The sequence below is a fragment of the Mastigoproctus giganteus genome, chromosome 12, assembly GCF_048544385.1.
Source record: "Mastigoproctus giganteus isolate SK-2022 chromosome 12, ASM4854438v1, whole genome shotgun sequence".
Lineage (NCBI taxonomy): Eukaryota > Metazoa > Arthropoda > Arachnida > Uropygi > Thelyphonidae > Mastigoproctus > Mastigoproctus giganteus.
Window position 1 is genome coordinate 127,768,652 of NC_143586.1, and position 14,671 is coordinate 127,783,322.

At 38.3% G+C, this 14,671-nt stretch overlaps 1 protein-coding gene across 1 annotated transcript in view; it reads left to right on the top strand.

Annotated features, from left to right (window-relative positions):
* LOC150077410 (cytochrome P450 3A24-like) overlaps window positions 1-14,671 on the top strand; it is a 330,473-nt gene that overhangs the window by 92,403 nt on the left and 223,399 nt on the right. Inside the window, exon 4 of the mRNA XM_090385893.1 lies at window positions 4,297-4,428. Within this exon, the coding sequence (XP_090242019.1) occupies window positions 4,297-4,428 (132 nt within the window). The remainder of the gene's footprint in view (window positions 1-4,296; window positions 4,429-14,671) is intronic.

Genomic DNA, 14,671 nt, shown 5'->3' on the forward strand with positions numbered 1-14,671 from the left:
TCAGTGTCTTATAATGGGAGATTTTAATTTCCTAGATATTGATTGATTGGAATTTGTGGGTTGGTCACTCACACACTAGTAAGGCTTTTGTGGGGGTATTGGATGATTGTTTTCTATAGCAGCATGTTCGGGAGGTGACTAGAGGGAGTAATGCACTTCATATGATTATCAGTAGTGATTTGTCATGCATTAAGAATCTGCAGATAAAGGAGCCACTAGGTGGCAGGGATCACAGTGTGCTGAAGTGGGATTCACTCTAAGAGGTAACTCCCATCAAGGGTAAAGGGAAGGGTTTTTGCTTTTGTAAAAGGTGACTATGGTGATCTGAGACAGTATTTAAATTCGATACGGTGGGACCAACTGATGATGTTACGAACAGCAAATTCAAAATGGGTTGCAGACGATACAAAGGTTGGCAGGGTTGTCAAGGACACTACTGACACTATGCTTCTGCAACAGGATGGCGCCTCCGTAGCCAGGTGGGAAGGAGCAGCAGTGCGTAGCACACACTTCTTGATTAGACCGGGGTTCGAGCCCGTCACCACCAAATACGGAGGATGCGGAAAGGTTAAGGAATGACCACCGCATATCCTGGAGCAATATGGCCTTAGTTGCTAATGCTCCTAAAAACCAAACAACAACAACAACAACTGCAACAGGATCTGGAAAGGTTGAGCAGATGGGCTGAGAGGTGGCAAATGAAGTTTAACATTGACAAATGTAAAGTACTACACATGGGAAACAGCAACCCCAGAGCAACGTATCAACTCTATGGTACAACACTGACAGTGGTAGAGAATGAAAGGGACTTGGGGGTGGTTGTGCAGGCAGATATGAAGTTCCCTGAGCAGTGCAGACGGGCTGCAAGAGTAGCTCATGGAGTATTGTCAATGATATACAGGAATTTTTCCAGCAGGGATAAGGAGGTGATTATTCCATTGTATAAGGCGATGGTCAGGCCACACCTAGAGTACTGTATACAGGTCTGGAGGCCTCATTTCAAGAAGGATGTAGAGCTGCTGGAACGAGTACAGAGAAGGGCAACAAGATTAGTGAATGGAACAAAGGGGTGCTCTTACGAAGAAAGGCTTAAGTTTTGCAAATTACAGTGTCTGGAGACTAGGCACCAGCGAGGTGATCTGATAGAGGTGTATAAAGCCTTGAATGGTTTAAGCATGCTCAATGCTGATGGGATTCTTCCTCTAGCTCAGAAAAATCACCTGAGAGGGCATAAATTCAAATTGAGGAAAGACAGATGTAGGATAGACGTGCGGAAATTTGCCTTTAGCCTCTGTTCCACCAGGTGGTTGGTTGGTGGAACAGACTTCCATCCCTTGTGGTGGAGGTTGATAGCCTAAATAAGTTTAAGGCTCAGCTGGACAGGTATTTTGAACGAACAGAGGGGTGAAGTGGAAGTGGTTTTTTTTTTTTTTTTTTTTTTTGGCTGATGCTGCATAAGCTTGCTTTCTTGCATCAAATGCCTCTACTAATGCTAATGCTAAAGAAGCATTCAAAGAATTAATCTTGGAAGCTACTAGGCTTTTCATCCCAACTAAGAAATATTGTTCAAGATTTAGGCCTAAATGGATGTCAGATGAACTAATGACACATGTGGCAGAGCAAAATAAGTGCATGGAATACATATAAATTAACAGGTGACACGGAAGCCTATGATAAATATAAGCTGGTCTGTAACCAAGTCACAAAGGAAGTTAGGCAAGTAATTGCAGATTACGAGAAATGTTTGGCAAAGGATGTTAAACAAAAACAGCAAAGAGTTTTTTATTTATGTAAACTCTAGAAGGAAGGGGATGAATCAGATTGGTTCACTTGATATCGATTGCTGAACTGATGATGATCCTGCTCAGGTAGCTAACAAACTAAATGAATATTTTGTATCTACATCCACACATGAGGAATTCTGTAAGGAAGGTGAAGACAGAAGTTTACTGAACCCCAGGGGCTTGCATCTGGTGAGTATGGGCTTGGCACACTCATGGTCCAGAGATGGATATCATCAATCTTCTTTTCTGTGATTCTCTCTCTGGGTAATTCAGATAATTTTTTTTTGGCTGGTGCAGGATGGACCTGGGGCTTCCTTGCGCAATGTGGCTAATAGTAATAATAAAAACTCTGATGTGGAGAAAATTGATTTTGGAGGAAAAAATGTTGAAGATAAATGTAAGAAAGGCACCTGGGGTGGAAGGGATCTATCCAGTTATATTAAAGGAAGTAAGCAAACCATTAGCCATGCTTATGAGAGCTTCCTTGAACTCAGGGGAGGTACCCATGGACAGGAGATGTGCAAATGTGACCCCAATTCACAAAGGAGGATTGAGGGGACACAAGTAATTAATTACAGACCTGTTAGTTCTGTTCCACGGAAATTAAGGGAAGCACTGGTTAAAGAAGCACTGGAGGATCTAGTTATGACTTCATGACTTCAGTTATAGCTCGGACACAGCATGGGTTTGTTAAAGGGAAGTATTGTCCAACTAATTTGATTGGACTCTATGATATGGTCACAAAGGAACTGGATGCAAAGAATAATTTTGATGTCATATATTTGGATCTTAGAAAGGCTTTTGATTCTGTTGCACATGGAAGACTGCTGCACAAATTGGAGCAGTGTGGCATTGGAGGCAAATTGTTGCTATGGGTAAAGGGATGGTTGAGTGGGAGAAGACAGAGAGTGGTAATCAATAGACACTGCTCTTAATGGACTAATGTTATTAGTGGAGTCTGCCAGGGTTCAACGTTGGGTCCATTGTTGTTTTCTGTATTTATTATTGATATCGATGATGTTATATCAGGCTTAATGTCCAAGTTTTCGGAGGATACTAAGATCGGCATTGTTGTTAATGACAGTATGCTGCTGCAACAGGATCTAGAAAATTTGAGCAGATGGGCTGAGAAGTGGCAACTGAAGTTTAACATTGACAAATGTAAAGTATTACATACGGGAAACAGTAACCCTAGAGCAATGTATCAACTACACTGACAATGTGGTACTACACTGACAGTGGTAGAGAATGAAAAGGACCTGGGGTAATTGTGCAGGCAGACATGAAGTTTTCTGAGCAGTGCAGACAGGCTGCAAGAGTAGCTCATGATGTCTTGTCAATGATATACAGGAATTTTTCTAGCAGGGATAAGGAGGTGATTATCCCCTTGTATAATGAGGCAATGGTCAGGCCCACCTTGAGTGTTGTATATAGGCCTGTAGCCCTTATTTTAAGAAGGATGTATTCTCATGTAATGAGTACAGAGAAGATCAACAAAATTAGTGAGTGGAACAAAGGGTTGCCCTTACAAAGAACGGCTTAACTTTTCCAAATTGGAGCTTCTGGAGACTATGCACCTGTGAGGTGATCTAATTGACATGTATAAGGCCTTAAATGGATTGAGCAAGCTCAATGCTGATGGGATTCTTCCTCTTGCTCAGAATAATCACCTGAGAGGGCATAAATTCAAATTGAGGAAAGACAGTTGTAGGATAGATGTGTGTGGAAGTTTACCTTTAGCCAGCAGGTTGATTGCTGGAACAAACTTCTATCAGTCTTTGTAGAAGTTGATAGCTTAAATAGATTCAAGACACAATTAAACAGACATTTGAAGCGAATGGATGGGTGAAATGAGAAGGTTTTTTTTTTTTTTTTTTTTTTTTGGCTGATGCTATATAAGCTTGCTTTCTTGTGTCATGTGCTCTTAGTAATGCTAATGCTAATTCTTGAGAGGAATAAAGGTTGTACTAGGCACCTATGGGGTGATATTATTGAGGTGCTTATGGCCCTGAATGGATTGAGCAAGCTGAATGTGAGTGGCATTCTTCCTCTTGTTGAGATTACACGTGTGAGGGGGGGGGGACATAAATTTAAGTTGAAGGATGGTTGTGCAGAAGTTTGCCTTTGGCTAGTGAGTGATTGATTGATTGTTGGAACCGACTTCCATCTGTTATAGTGGAACTGAATGGTTTGAAAAATGCAAGCAAGAACTAAACAAATAATTGGAGAGTACGGATGGGTGAATTGTGTATCTGTTTTTTTTTTTTTTTTTTGGCTGATTCTTTATAAGCTTGCTTTCTTGTATCAGGAAACATGCAAGAAAAAAGCTTATACCACTTATGCAATGTACTACTAATATTAATACTAATTCAGGAATATAGCCATGTTTTCTTGCTTATGTGTTTAAAATTATGTTCTAAAGAAATTCTTGAATGCTCATTTAGGTCATAGTTCTAAAATATCTGAAATTTAAATAATAATAATGATAATATTAACTTATGTGAATTTGTAGCCTCTGAATCCTCTAGTTCAGATATCTGGAAAGAGTATATTATCACAGCATGTACTGAATCAAAGAGGTCATCGATGGAAAATTATGAGAAGCATTCTAACTCCATCTTTTTCAAGTTCCAAGATGAAGCAGGTATTGTTATTTTAAAGTGTCATATTAATTAATTAAAGGTTCACCAGCATGAGAGAGAGTTGGATTGATCCAACTTGTTTATGCTGGTGAACTATTTTGATTAGTTTCCAGTTTTTTCAGTAAGCCAAATAAAAGGCTACAAGTGAGGTCTTTGAAATTCTAATATTATGTAGTAAATTTGTTATTTAACCTTTTAAAAAGAGGCAGTCACCAATAAACACCTTTTGAAAATTTAAAAATTTTCATGTGCTATTTGGTGTTCTTGATCTTAGACTTATCCCAAGTATATTTAGTTGTTCAGTTTTGTTTACTTTTCTTATTCAGTGTATTATTTGGTGGTGAATTTGGTGGCCCATCCTTTCATTATAAGTAAATAAATATATTTAAATTTATACTCTGGATTGCCAAGGCCAGAAAAATTTACGACTTTGTAATAGCTGTTTTATTGTAGCCATTTTACGAGTGCAACAGCTAGAAATGAGCCGTGCACTTTTTGTTGCAGCATATAGCTCATCAACAACAAAGACTGAAAGAAAATTGTTGATGAGTGTTATTATATTTTGTGTATGTATTTTGTAAATAATATTATATTTTATATGCAAACAGTTAATATTAAATATTGGTGCAGATACACCATAGATAGCTTTTAAATGAAAACTACGATAGTAGTGTAAAGGCATTGTTTCAACTGATCTCCGAAGGATGATCTCATATTGTGATCATCCTTCAGAACGAGTTACCGTGTATTGCAATACTTCAAATAAGTAACGCTTCACTGATAGAGAAGCTTATTGTTACTTATTTTCGGTGGGCACCACCGCCCAGACTGCACTGTTTCACGGCTTGTTGGGAGGGTGGGCAGATGCCCTGGTATTGCAGTCATGACAGCCCAGTTGTGATGATAATCCCACAATTTAAGAGATGCCTAAAGGTGTATGTGATAATAATAAATAAATGAAACAAGGCTATGAGCTTAAAATTATGAGCTTAAATTTTGAGCTACTATGAGCTTAAAATTATTATTAGTAAGAGCACACGATGCAAGAAAGCAAGCTTATATAGCATCAGCCAAAAAAAAAAAAAAAAAAAAAACACAAACCCTTCTCATTTCACCCATCCATTAGCTCCAAATGTTTGTCTAGTTTTACTTTGAATCTATTTAAACTATAAACTTTTACAACAGATGGAGGTTTGTACCAGCAATTAACTACCTGCTGGCTAAATTCAAATTTAAGCAAATCTATTCGACAACTGTCTTTCCTCAATTTCAGTTTATACCCCATCAGGTTTGTAATATGAGCAAGAGGAATTGTCAAATTGTGTTCCCTCAGTTGGAATTTATGCCCTCTCAGGTGATTATTCTGAGCAAGAGGAAGAATCCCATCAGCATTGAGCATACTCAAACCATTCAAGGCTTTATACCCCTCAGTCCACCTCGCAGATGCCTAGTGTCCAGACACTGTAATTTGCAAAACTAAAGCCTTTCTTCGTAAGAGCCACAGTTTGTTCCATTCACTAACCTTGTTGATCTTCTCTGTATTTGCTCCAGCAGCTCTATATCCTTCCTAAAATGAGGCAACTAGACCTATACACGGTACTCAAGGTGTGGCCAGACCATTGCCTTAAACAAGGGGATAATCACCTCCTTATCCCTGCTAGAAAAATTCCTGTATATCATTGACAAGACACCATGAACTATTCTTGCAGACCACTTGCACTGCTCAGAAAACTTCATATCTGGCTGCACAATTGCCCCCAGGTCCTTTTCATTCTCTACCACTGTCAGTGTAGCACCATACAGTTCATACGTTACTCTGGAGTTACTGCTTCCCATATGCAGTACTTTACATTTGTCACTGTTAAACTTCAGTTGCCATCTCTCAGCCCATCTTCTCAGATGTTCTAGATCCTGTTGCAGTTGCATACTGTCATTAACAACCCTGTAGACCTTAGTATCCTCTGCAAACTTGGACATTAAGCCTGATATACCACCATCAATATCATTTATAAATACAAAAAACAACAATGGACCCAACATTGGGTCCATTGTTGTTATTGATGTTATTAGTCGAGTCTCCCAGGGTTCAATGGACCCAATGTTGGGTCCATTGAACCCTGGGAGACTCGTCTAATAACATCAGTCCATGAAGAGCAGTGTCTATTGATTACCACTCTGTCTTTTCCCACTCAACTGTTCCTTTATCCATAGCAGCAATTTGAGCCCAATGCCACACTGCTCCAATTTGTGCAGCACCCTTCCATGTGCAACAGTATGAAAAAGCCTTATTAAGATCCAAATATATGATATCAAAATTATTATTTGCATCCAGTTCCTTTGTGACTACATCATAGTGTCCAATCAAATTGGTCATACAAAACTTCCGCTTAACTAACCCATGCTATGTTCGAGCCATAACTGAAGTCTTGTATAGATGACCCTGCAGTGCTTCTTTAGCCAGTGCCTCCATTAATTTCCCTGGAACAGAAGTTAAACTAACAGGTTTGTAATTACTTGTGTTGCCCTTTAATCCTCCTTTGTGAATTGGGGTCACATTTGCACATCTCCAGTCCATGGGTACCTCCCCTGAGTCCAAGGAAGCTCTTCTGATCATGGCCAAGGGTTTGTTTACTTCCTTTGTTGCCTCCTTTAATATAACTGGATAGATACCATCCACCCAAGGTGTCTTCCTTATGTTTATCTTCAACAATTTCTCCTCCACTCTGCTCTTAGTTATTACAAAATCATCTAGCTCACTGCCAGAGTTTAATTCTCCTCTTGCATTCCCCTCGCTGAATAACTCCTCATGTGTGAATGTCGATGCAAAATATTCATTTAGTTTTAGGTACCTGAGCAGGATCATCAACAGTGGAACCATCGATATCATGTGGACTAATCTGATTCATCCTATTCCTTCTAGAGTTTACATAAGTAAAGAACTCTTTGCTGTTTTTGTTTGCAAATTTTGCCAAAGATATCTCGTAATCTATCTTTGTCTGACTAACCTCCTTTGTGACTTGGTTACAGACCAGCTTATATATATATCATAGGCTTCTGTGTCATCTGTTAATTTATATGTATCCCATTCATTTTTCTTCTCTGACACATGTGTCATTAGTTTATCTGATATCCATTTAAGCCTAAACCTTGAACAAGGCGGTATGAAAAGCCTAGCTTCCAATGTTAATTCTTTGACAGCTTCTCAATAAGAATTTGCTCTTGGTAACATCATCAGTTGGTCCCACTGTATAGAATTTAAATACTGTCTCAGACGCTGTACCTTTACGAAAGCAAAAACCCTTCCCTTTACTCGTGATGGTAGTTACCTCTTTGAGTAAGTCCCACTTCAGCACACTATGATCACTGACACCTAGTGGTTCTTTTATCTGCAGATTCTTAATGCATGAAGAATCGTTACTGATAATCATATCAAGAGTATTACTCCCTGTAGTTGCCTCCTGAACATGCTGTAGAAAACAATTATCCAATAAATCCAGAAAGCCTTGATAGTGTGTGAGTGACCGCCCACAAATTCCATTCAATATCTGGGAAATTAAAATCCCCCATTATAAGACACTGATTTGCTGGCTCTGTTTTTCTCTACAGTTGTTTATTATACTCATCAGAGTCATTAGGCCTATAACACAGTCCTACTGTCAATTTTTATTTCCCAGTGCTTATGTCACACCAAACTGACTCCACAGTGCATTGTCCAGCCATGTTGACTGGCTGTACTTCCTTGGATTTTACATGTTTCTTAACTAATAGCATAACCCCTCCTCCCTTCCTAGCCTGTCTATACTTCCTCTACACATTGTACTCCCCAAATTCCATTTATGCATTCCTTATAGCTGTGTGAATCCACATCTCTGATATCCCAGCAATATCTGCCTTTGATGTTTTGACCAACACCACAAATTGATGAAATTGATTTACCAAACTCCTAGCATTGGTGTACACGCAAGTATACATGCACCTGTTCCTATTCTTAGTTACCCTAACACAGCCCATGTATTTATTTGTTCTGCATCTGTGTCTGAAGTCCCCTGCACCTTGTTTTCCAGGGTGCTGCTCATTCCAATCCAATAGAAGCAGTTCAAGAATCACTTTCACTTCTGCCAGCAGCTACTGTTAATATATTAGTCCATGTATCCCCCAAGCCAACAGTTATCTTACCCACCTAACGTTGCCTTGATAGCATCAGCAAATATTCTGACACTCTTTCTATTTAAGTGTATCCCATCCTTTTAGAAGCTCTCTCTCTTGAGAAGCACAGACCAGGCTGAGAAAAATTCTACCTCTTGAGCCTTACACAATCTCTCCAGGGCCGAATTGGTCAATAAGGCTCTCAACAAAAATCCCTCCTATCCTGTCTGGGCAGAATTGCAGACACTTTCAAATTCAACCTTAACTCACGGCTTTTTTCAACATTGACCTGTACTTAAGTAATCCTGCCGGTCTCGTACTCTCCTAATAGTAGTGTAAAGGCATTGTTTCCAATCTCATTTTGTGGTCATCCCTCACTCACAACAAGTTGCTATGTATTGCATTACCTCGAATAAGTAACGTTTCACTGGTAGAGAAGACTCTTGTCTCATATTGTGGAATTAACTTCACAACTGGGTTGTCATGATTGTAATACCAGAGTACCTGCCCACCCACCGCCTAATGGCCAACAAGTCTTAGCTGTGCTCTCTGGGTGGTGGTGGTGCCCACCAAGAATAAGTAACAGTAGTAACATTTAAGAGCTATCTATGGTGTATCTACACCAATATTTAATAGTATAATTTTAAGCTCTTATAGTATTATGCCTTGTTGCATTTGTATTTATTATAGAATCCAGTTAATGAATATTTTATGTCATTAAAGGTCACTCTGAATTTGACTAAATAAAATTATTCAAAACATTCTCGTGAAGAAGGGTAAACAATCCATAGTGAGAGATAATCATTACTAACTGCGATAGTGATGAAATAAATATACTATTAACCAGAATTGAAAGAATTGAATTATGCCTGACTAATAATTATTCAAATGATTTTTCTCATAATTGAATGAATCAGTTATATCAACTTGAGGCCGCCGTAGCCTAGTGGTCAGGCGCGCGGGTGCATAAGTACACATGCCTTGAGTGACCGGGGTTCAAGCCCGTGACTACTGAATACGGGGCTGTTTCTTGTATTCTGTCTATCTTGTGAACTCCTCTGACTGTTTGGTTGTCCCGGAGTATAAACAGAAAATTTATTTTATTTATTATGCCCATTAGTATATAGTAACTACTAATCATTTAAACGATGAGGGTATAATTGAATAAATCAAATGAATTGGTTATAATCTGTCGATTAGGCCCATCACTAAGTTGGAGTAGTTTGCTTTACTTCTGCATCCAAAACCAATTTGTGTTTTAGTATTTTTATCAGTATTGGCAAGTGATGCAAGAAAGCAAGCTTATATAGCATCAGCCAAAAAAATCCCATTTCACCTATCCATCCCTCCAGTAGTTTGTCTAGTTCTTCCTTGAATTTATTCAAACTATCCACTTCTATAACAATAGTTGGAAGCTTCTTCAAGCAATCAGCCACCTGTTGGCAGCTGAAGGCAAACTTCCACATATCTATTCCGTAACCCCCTTCCTCAATCCCCTCATGGGCACGTGTATACAGGAAGGGCAGACGTTCTGCCCTTCCTGTATACATTGTACTTCCCATATTCAAATTCAGCATCGCTTATATCTGAGTGACAACATTTCTCCACTAACCCTACAATTACCCTAACTGTCATATCTTTGCTTCTAACTCGCACTGCACAGATTTTATATAAAGCATTAACTTTTGAATCTGCAAGAGATTTTGGCTGTATTTGATAAGAATTCTGATCCAGTTACTCCTAACTTTCCTTATCTTTCATGAATTCCATAAGCATAATAGTATTTGCCATAAAGTTCAAGGAAGCCACAGGCTTTTGCTGCACTGGAAAAAAAAAAAAAAAAAGCACCAAGTAGATAAGAAAATACAAATTATATGCTTACCTTCTCATACAAGTAACTATTCAGTTGACCTTTGAATTTATTCAAACTGTCAGCTTCAGCTACCTGCAAGAGCAACTTGTTCCAGCAATCAATGGCTGAAAGAAAGCTCCCTATTATCTAATCTAAACCTCAACACATGTATTTTGAATTTATGACCCCTAGTACAACGTGTGTATTATGAATTTATGACTCTAATCACCCTTATAACAATGAGAACTCACCTTCAATCATTTTACTAATCCCTTTCAGAGTCTTATAAACTTTAATCAGGTCACCTCTGAGGTGCCTGGTTGATTGCTCTGTAGCCCACATACTCAGGGTCTTCTTTCCTTGTATGATTGTCCTTTTGCTGATCTCACCATTTGAGTTGACTGTCTTTGGACCCTTTCAAGAAGCTCAGTGTCTTCTTTCAGTTGAGGTTTCTGTACTGGAACACAGTATTTCAAATGTCGTCTTAAAATTGGCTTATAAAGTGAGATTATGACCTCTCTATTTCCACAGTATAACATTTGATAAATTATTGATAGGACACTATGGGTTTTCCTGGCTGCCTGTTTATACTGTTCAGAAAATTCATATCTGCTTGTATTATAACTCGCAGTTCCCTTTCCTCCTCCAATGTTTTTAATTCAACCCCACCAAGTGCATAATTTATTTAGGGGTCACTATTCCCCAAGTTTAAGACCTTGCATTTAGTAGCATTAAAACAGCTGCCACTTTCCCTGACTTTACACCAATATGAAGAATATCCATTAATCACAAGGCTCTGCCTTCTGCTCTGAAGCCAATCAGCAATCCATCTTAGAATCTTATCAGTAAACTGAATCTGTTCAAGCTTATACAGTAACCTCTCATGAGGGACCAAGCCAAATGCTTTGCTAAATCCAAATAAACTGCCGAAATTGTTCCCTAAATCCAGCTCGTGAGTAACTTTGTCAAAACTCATCATCCCATATTTCTGGTTGACACCGCATTTGATTATTCTGATTATGTCAGCATTTGTTGCTCTAAACCAGAGCTGAAATTAATTTATTTTCCTGACAACACTGCTGACACTACTGTAGATACAGTTAAGATTAAGTGTTTGTGTATAGTTTACTGCTATCCCTTGAAGTTATTTAATGTTGTTTCCCTAGCCTTAACTACCCTTCATTTGGAACATTACTACCAATATTGGATTTTTGCAGCAACATTAAAGAACTCTTGTGGTATGCACAAGCATTACCTTGAACTACATCATCAGATGAATGTGATCTGTTTTATCCCCCAAACCCTTAAGGCATCCTCAAGAGAGGCAAGCAAATCATTGCTCATAATTATGAGAGCAATCTTGGATTCAGGGAAAGTCCTTGTAGATTGAAGATGTGCAAATGTCTCACCTATTCACAAAGCAATTTAAAGGGTGAAGTGAATAATTAGTATTAGTAGAGGCATATGATGCAAAAAAGCAGCTTATACAGCCTCAGCAAGAAAAAAAAAAAAAACGCATTTCCCATTTCACCCATTCATTTGCTCCCACTTTTGTCTAGTTCAGCCTTGAATTTATTTAATCTGTCAACTTCCACAACAACAGCTTGTTCCGTCATCCACCCACCCGTTGGCTAAAGATAAAATTTTCACACATCTATTTTACAACTGTCTTTGTTCAATTTGAATTTATGCCCCCTCAGGTTTGCAATTTGAATACGAGGAAGAATCCCATCAGCATTGAGCCTGCTGAAATCATTCAAGGCCTTATACACCTCACAGATACCTATTCTCCAGATGCTGCAATTTTCAGAATTTAAGCCTTTCTTGGTAAGAGCACCCCTTTGTTCCCCCTCATCAATCTTGTTGCCCTTTGTTCTGGTCCTAGCAACTGTACATCCTTTCTAAAATGAAGTCTCCAGACCTGTATGCAGTATTCAAGGTGTGGCCTGATCATTGCCTTATACAAAGGAATAAACACCTCCTTATGCCTGCTAGCCTGCATTCTGTCTGCACTGCTCAGAAAACTTCATATCTGACTGCACAATTACCACCAGGTCTTTTTCATTCTCCACTACCGTGAGTGTAGTACCCCCAGTTGGTATATTTCTCTGAGGTTACTGCTACCCATAAGCAGTACTTTGCATTTGTCAATGTTACACTTCAGTTGCCCCTTCTCAGCCCATCTGCCCAATTTTTTTTAGATTATTAGTTAATGACAGTATGCAGTAGCATACTGTCATTAACAACCCTGCCAACTTTTTTATCATCTGCAAACTTTGACGTTAAGCCTGATATATTTTCATTGATAAATATACAAAACAGCACTGAACCCAACACCGAACCCTGGGGAACTCCACTAATAACATTAGTCCACAAAAATCAGTGTCCTTTGATTACCATTGTCTTCTCCCATTCAACCATCCTTTTGTCGATTGTAGCAACTTGTCCTTAATCTCATACTGCTCCAATTTGTACAATAGTCTTCCATGTACAACAGTATCAATAGCTTTTCTGAAATCCAAGTATATGATATCAAAATTATTTTAAAATTAAAGACCATAAAGCTTGATTTTTGTTCCTGGGAAAATAAAAGAGTCAGTGGTTAAAGAAATATTGCAGGATTATCTTGACAGGAATGGAGTTATATGGAAATCACAGCCTTGATCTTGTCTGATCAATCTGATTCAGCTGCTCTGACAGAATAAGAAAAGAATTGATTGCAAAAAATTTTGACATCATGTACTTAGATTTCAGTAAAGTTTTTGACACTGTTCTGCACAAAAGACTGCTCTACAAATTTATGCAGTGTAGCATTGGGAACAGCTTACTGCTGTGGAAAAGGTGATGATTGAGTTGCACTAGACAGGGTGGTTATAATTGAGTACTACTTTTTTTGGACTAATTTTTTTAATGGAGTCCTTTAGGATTCAGTTATGGGCATATGATTGTTTTCAGTATTTATTAACTATAATGATGAAGGCATATCAAGCTTATTTTCTAAATTTGCAAATGATATGAAGGTCAGCAGGTTGGTTAATAACAGGAATACCATTGCAGGAATTAAGGTATACTATTGCACCAAGACCTAAAAAAAATGTAGCATATGTGCTGAGCTAAGTGGCGGTTGGTTTAATGGACTAAGTGGCAGTTTGTTTAATATTGATAAATGCAAGGTACTGCACATGGGCAGAGGTATCCTAAAATAACATATAAATAGGGTGATATCACAAATAAGGTTGTGGAGAACAAAAGAAACCAAAAGAAAAAAAAAAAAAAGAAACAAAAGTTAATTGTGCAATCAGACGTATTCTCTGAACAGTGCAGACAGACTGCCAGAATAACTCATGGAACTCCATCAATTTTGTCAATCATTTTGTCAACATGGATAGGGAAGTGATTGTCCTGTTGTGTAAGGCGATAGTTAGGCTTAATCTTTAATACTATATACAGATCTGGAAGCCCCATTTTAAGAAGGATGTGGATCTTTTGGAGTGGTTGCAGAGAAGAGTAACAAGATTTGTGAAAAACAAAGAAGGATGCTCTTACTATAAGAGACTTCAGTTCTGTAATTTGCCATGCTTGTTACTAGTCACCTGTTAGGAGACCTGATTAACATTTGTAAAGCTTTAAATGGATTGAGCAAACTAAATGCTGATGGCATCCTTCATCTTTCTGATACAATGTACACATATCAGTGAACATAAATTTAAATTGAAAAAGGACTGTTTTTGGACAGATCTGCAAATATTTTCTTTCAGATGACAATTGATTGTTGTAAGACACTTCCACTAGGTGTTGTGAGTGGCTAATTTTAATAAATTTAAGAAAGAATTAGACAGCGAGGTTGGAGCAGTTCTTTTCTTTTCTTTTTTTCTTCTGCTGATGAGTTTGCTTTGTTGCATCATTTGCCACTATTAGTACTAATGCCCTTGGAAAGTCTAACCAATATGAGCTTTTTCAAAAAAAAAAAAGAACTGTTCAGGTGTGCACAAGTGTTACTTTGACATATATCATCAGAAAAATGTATATCTGTATTATCCTGTCCTATCCTAACTAGTACTTTCCTTGGATCCTGAAGGCTTTCTCGGTAAGAAATTGTAAAGACCCTTTGCACCAACTTTGGATATTTCTCTTGAGATCATTTCCACCACAATGGCCCTCAAACAGCCAACAATGCCTGTGGTTGCTGAGATGCTGGCCCCACCTTCCCAGCACCACAAATCATTCCTCATTCAAACTCTATCAGG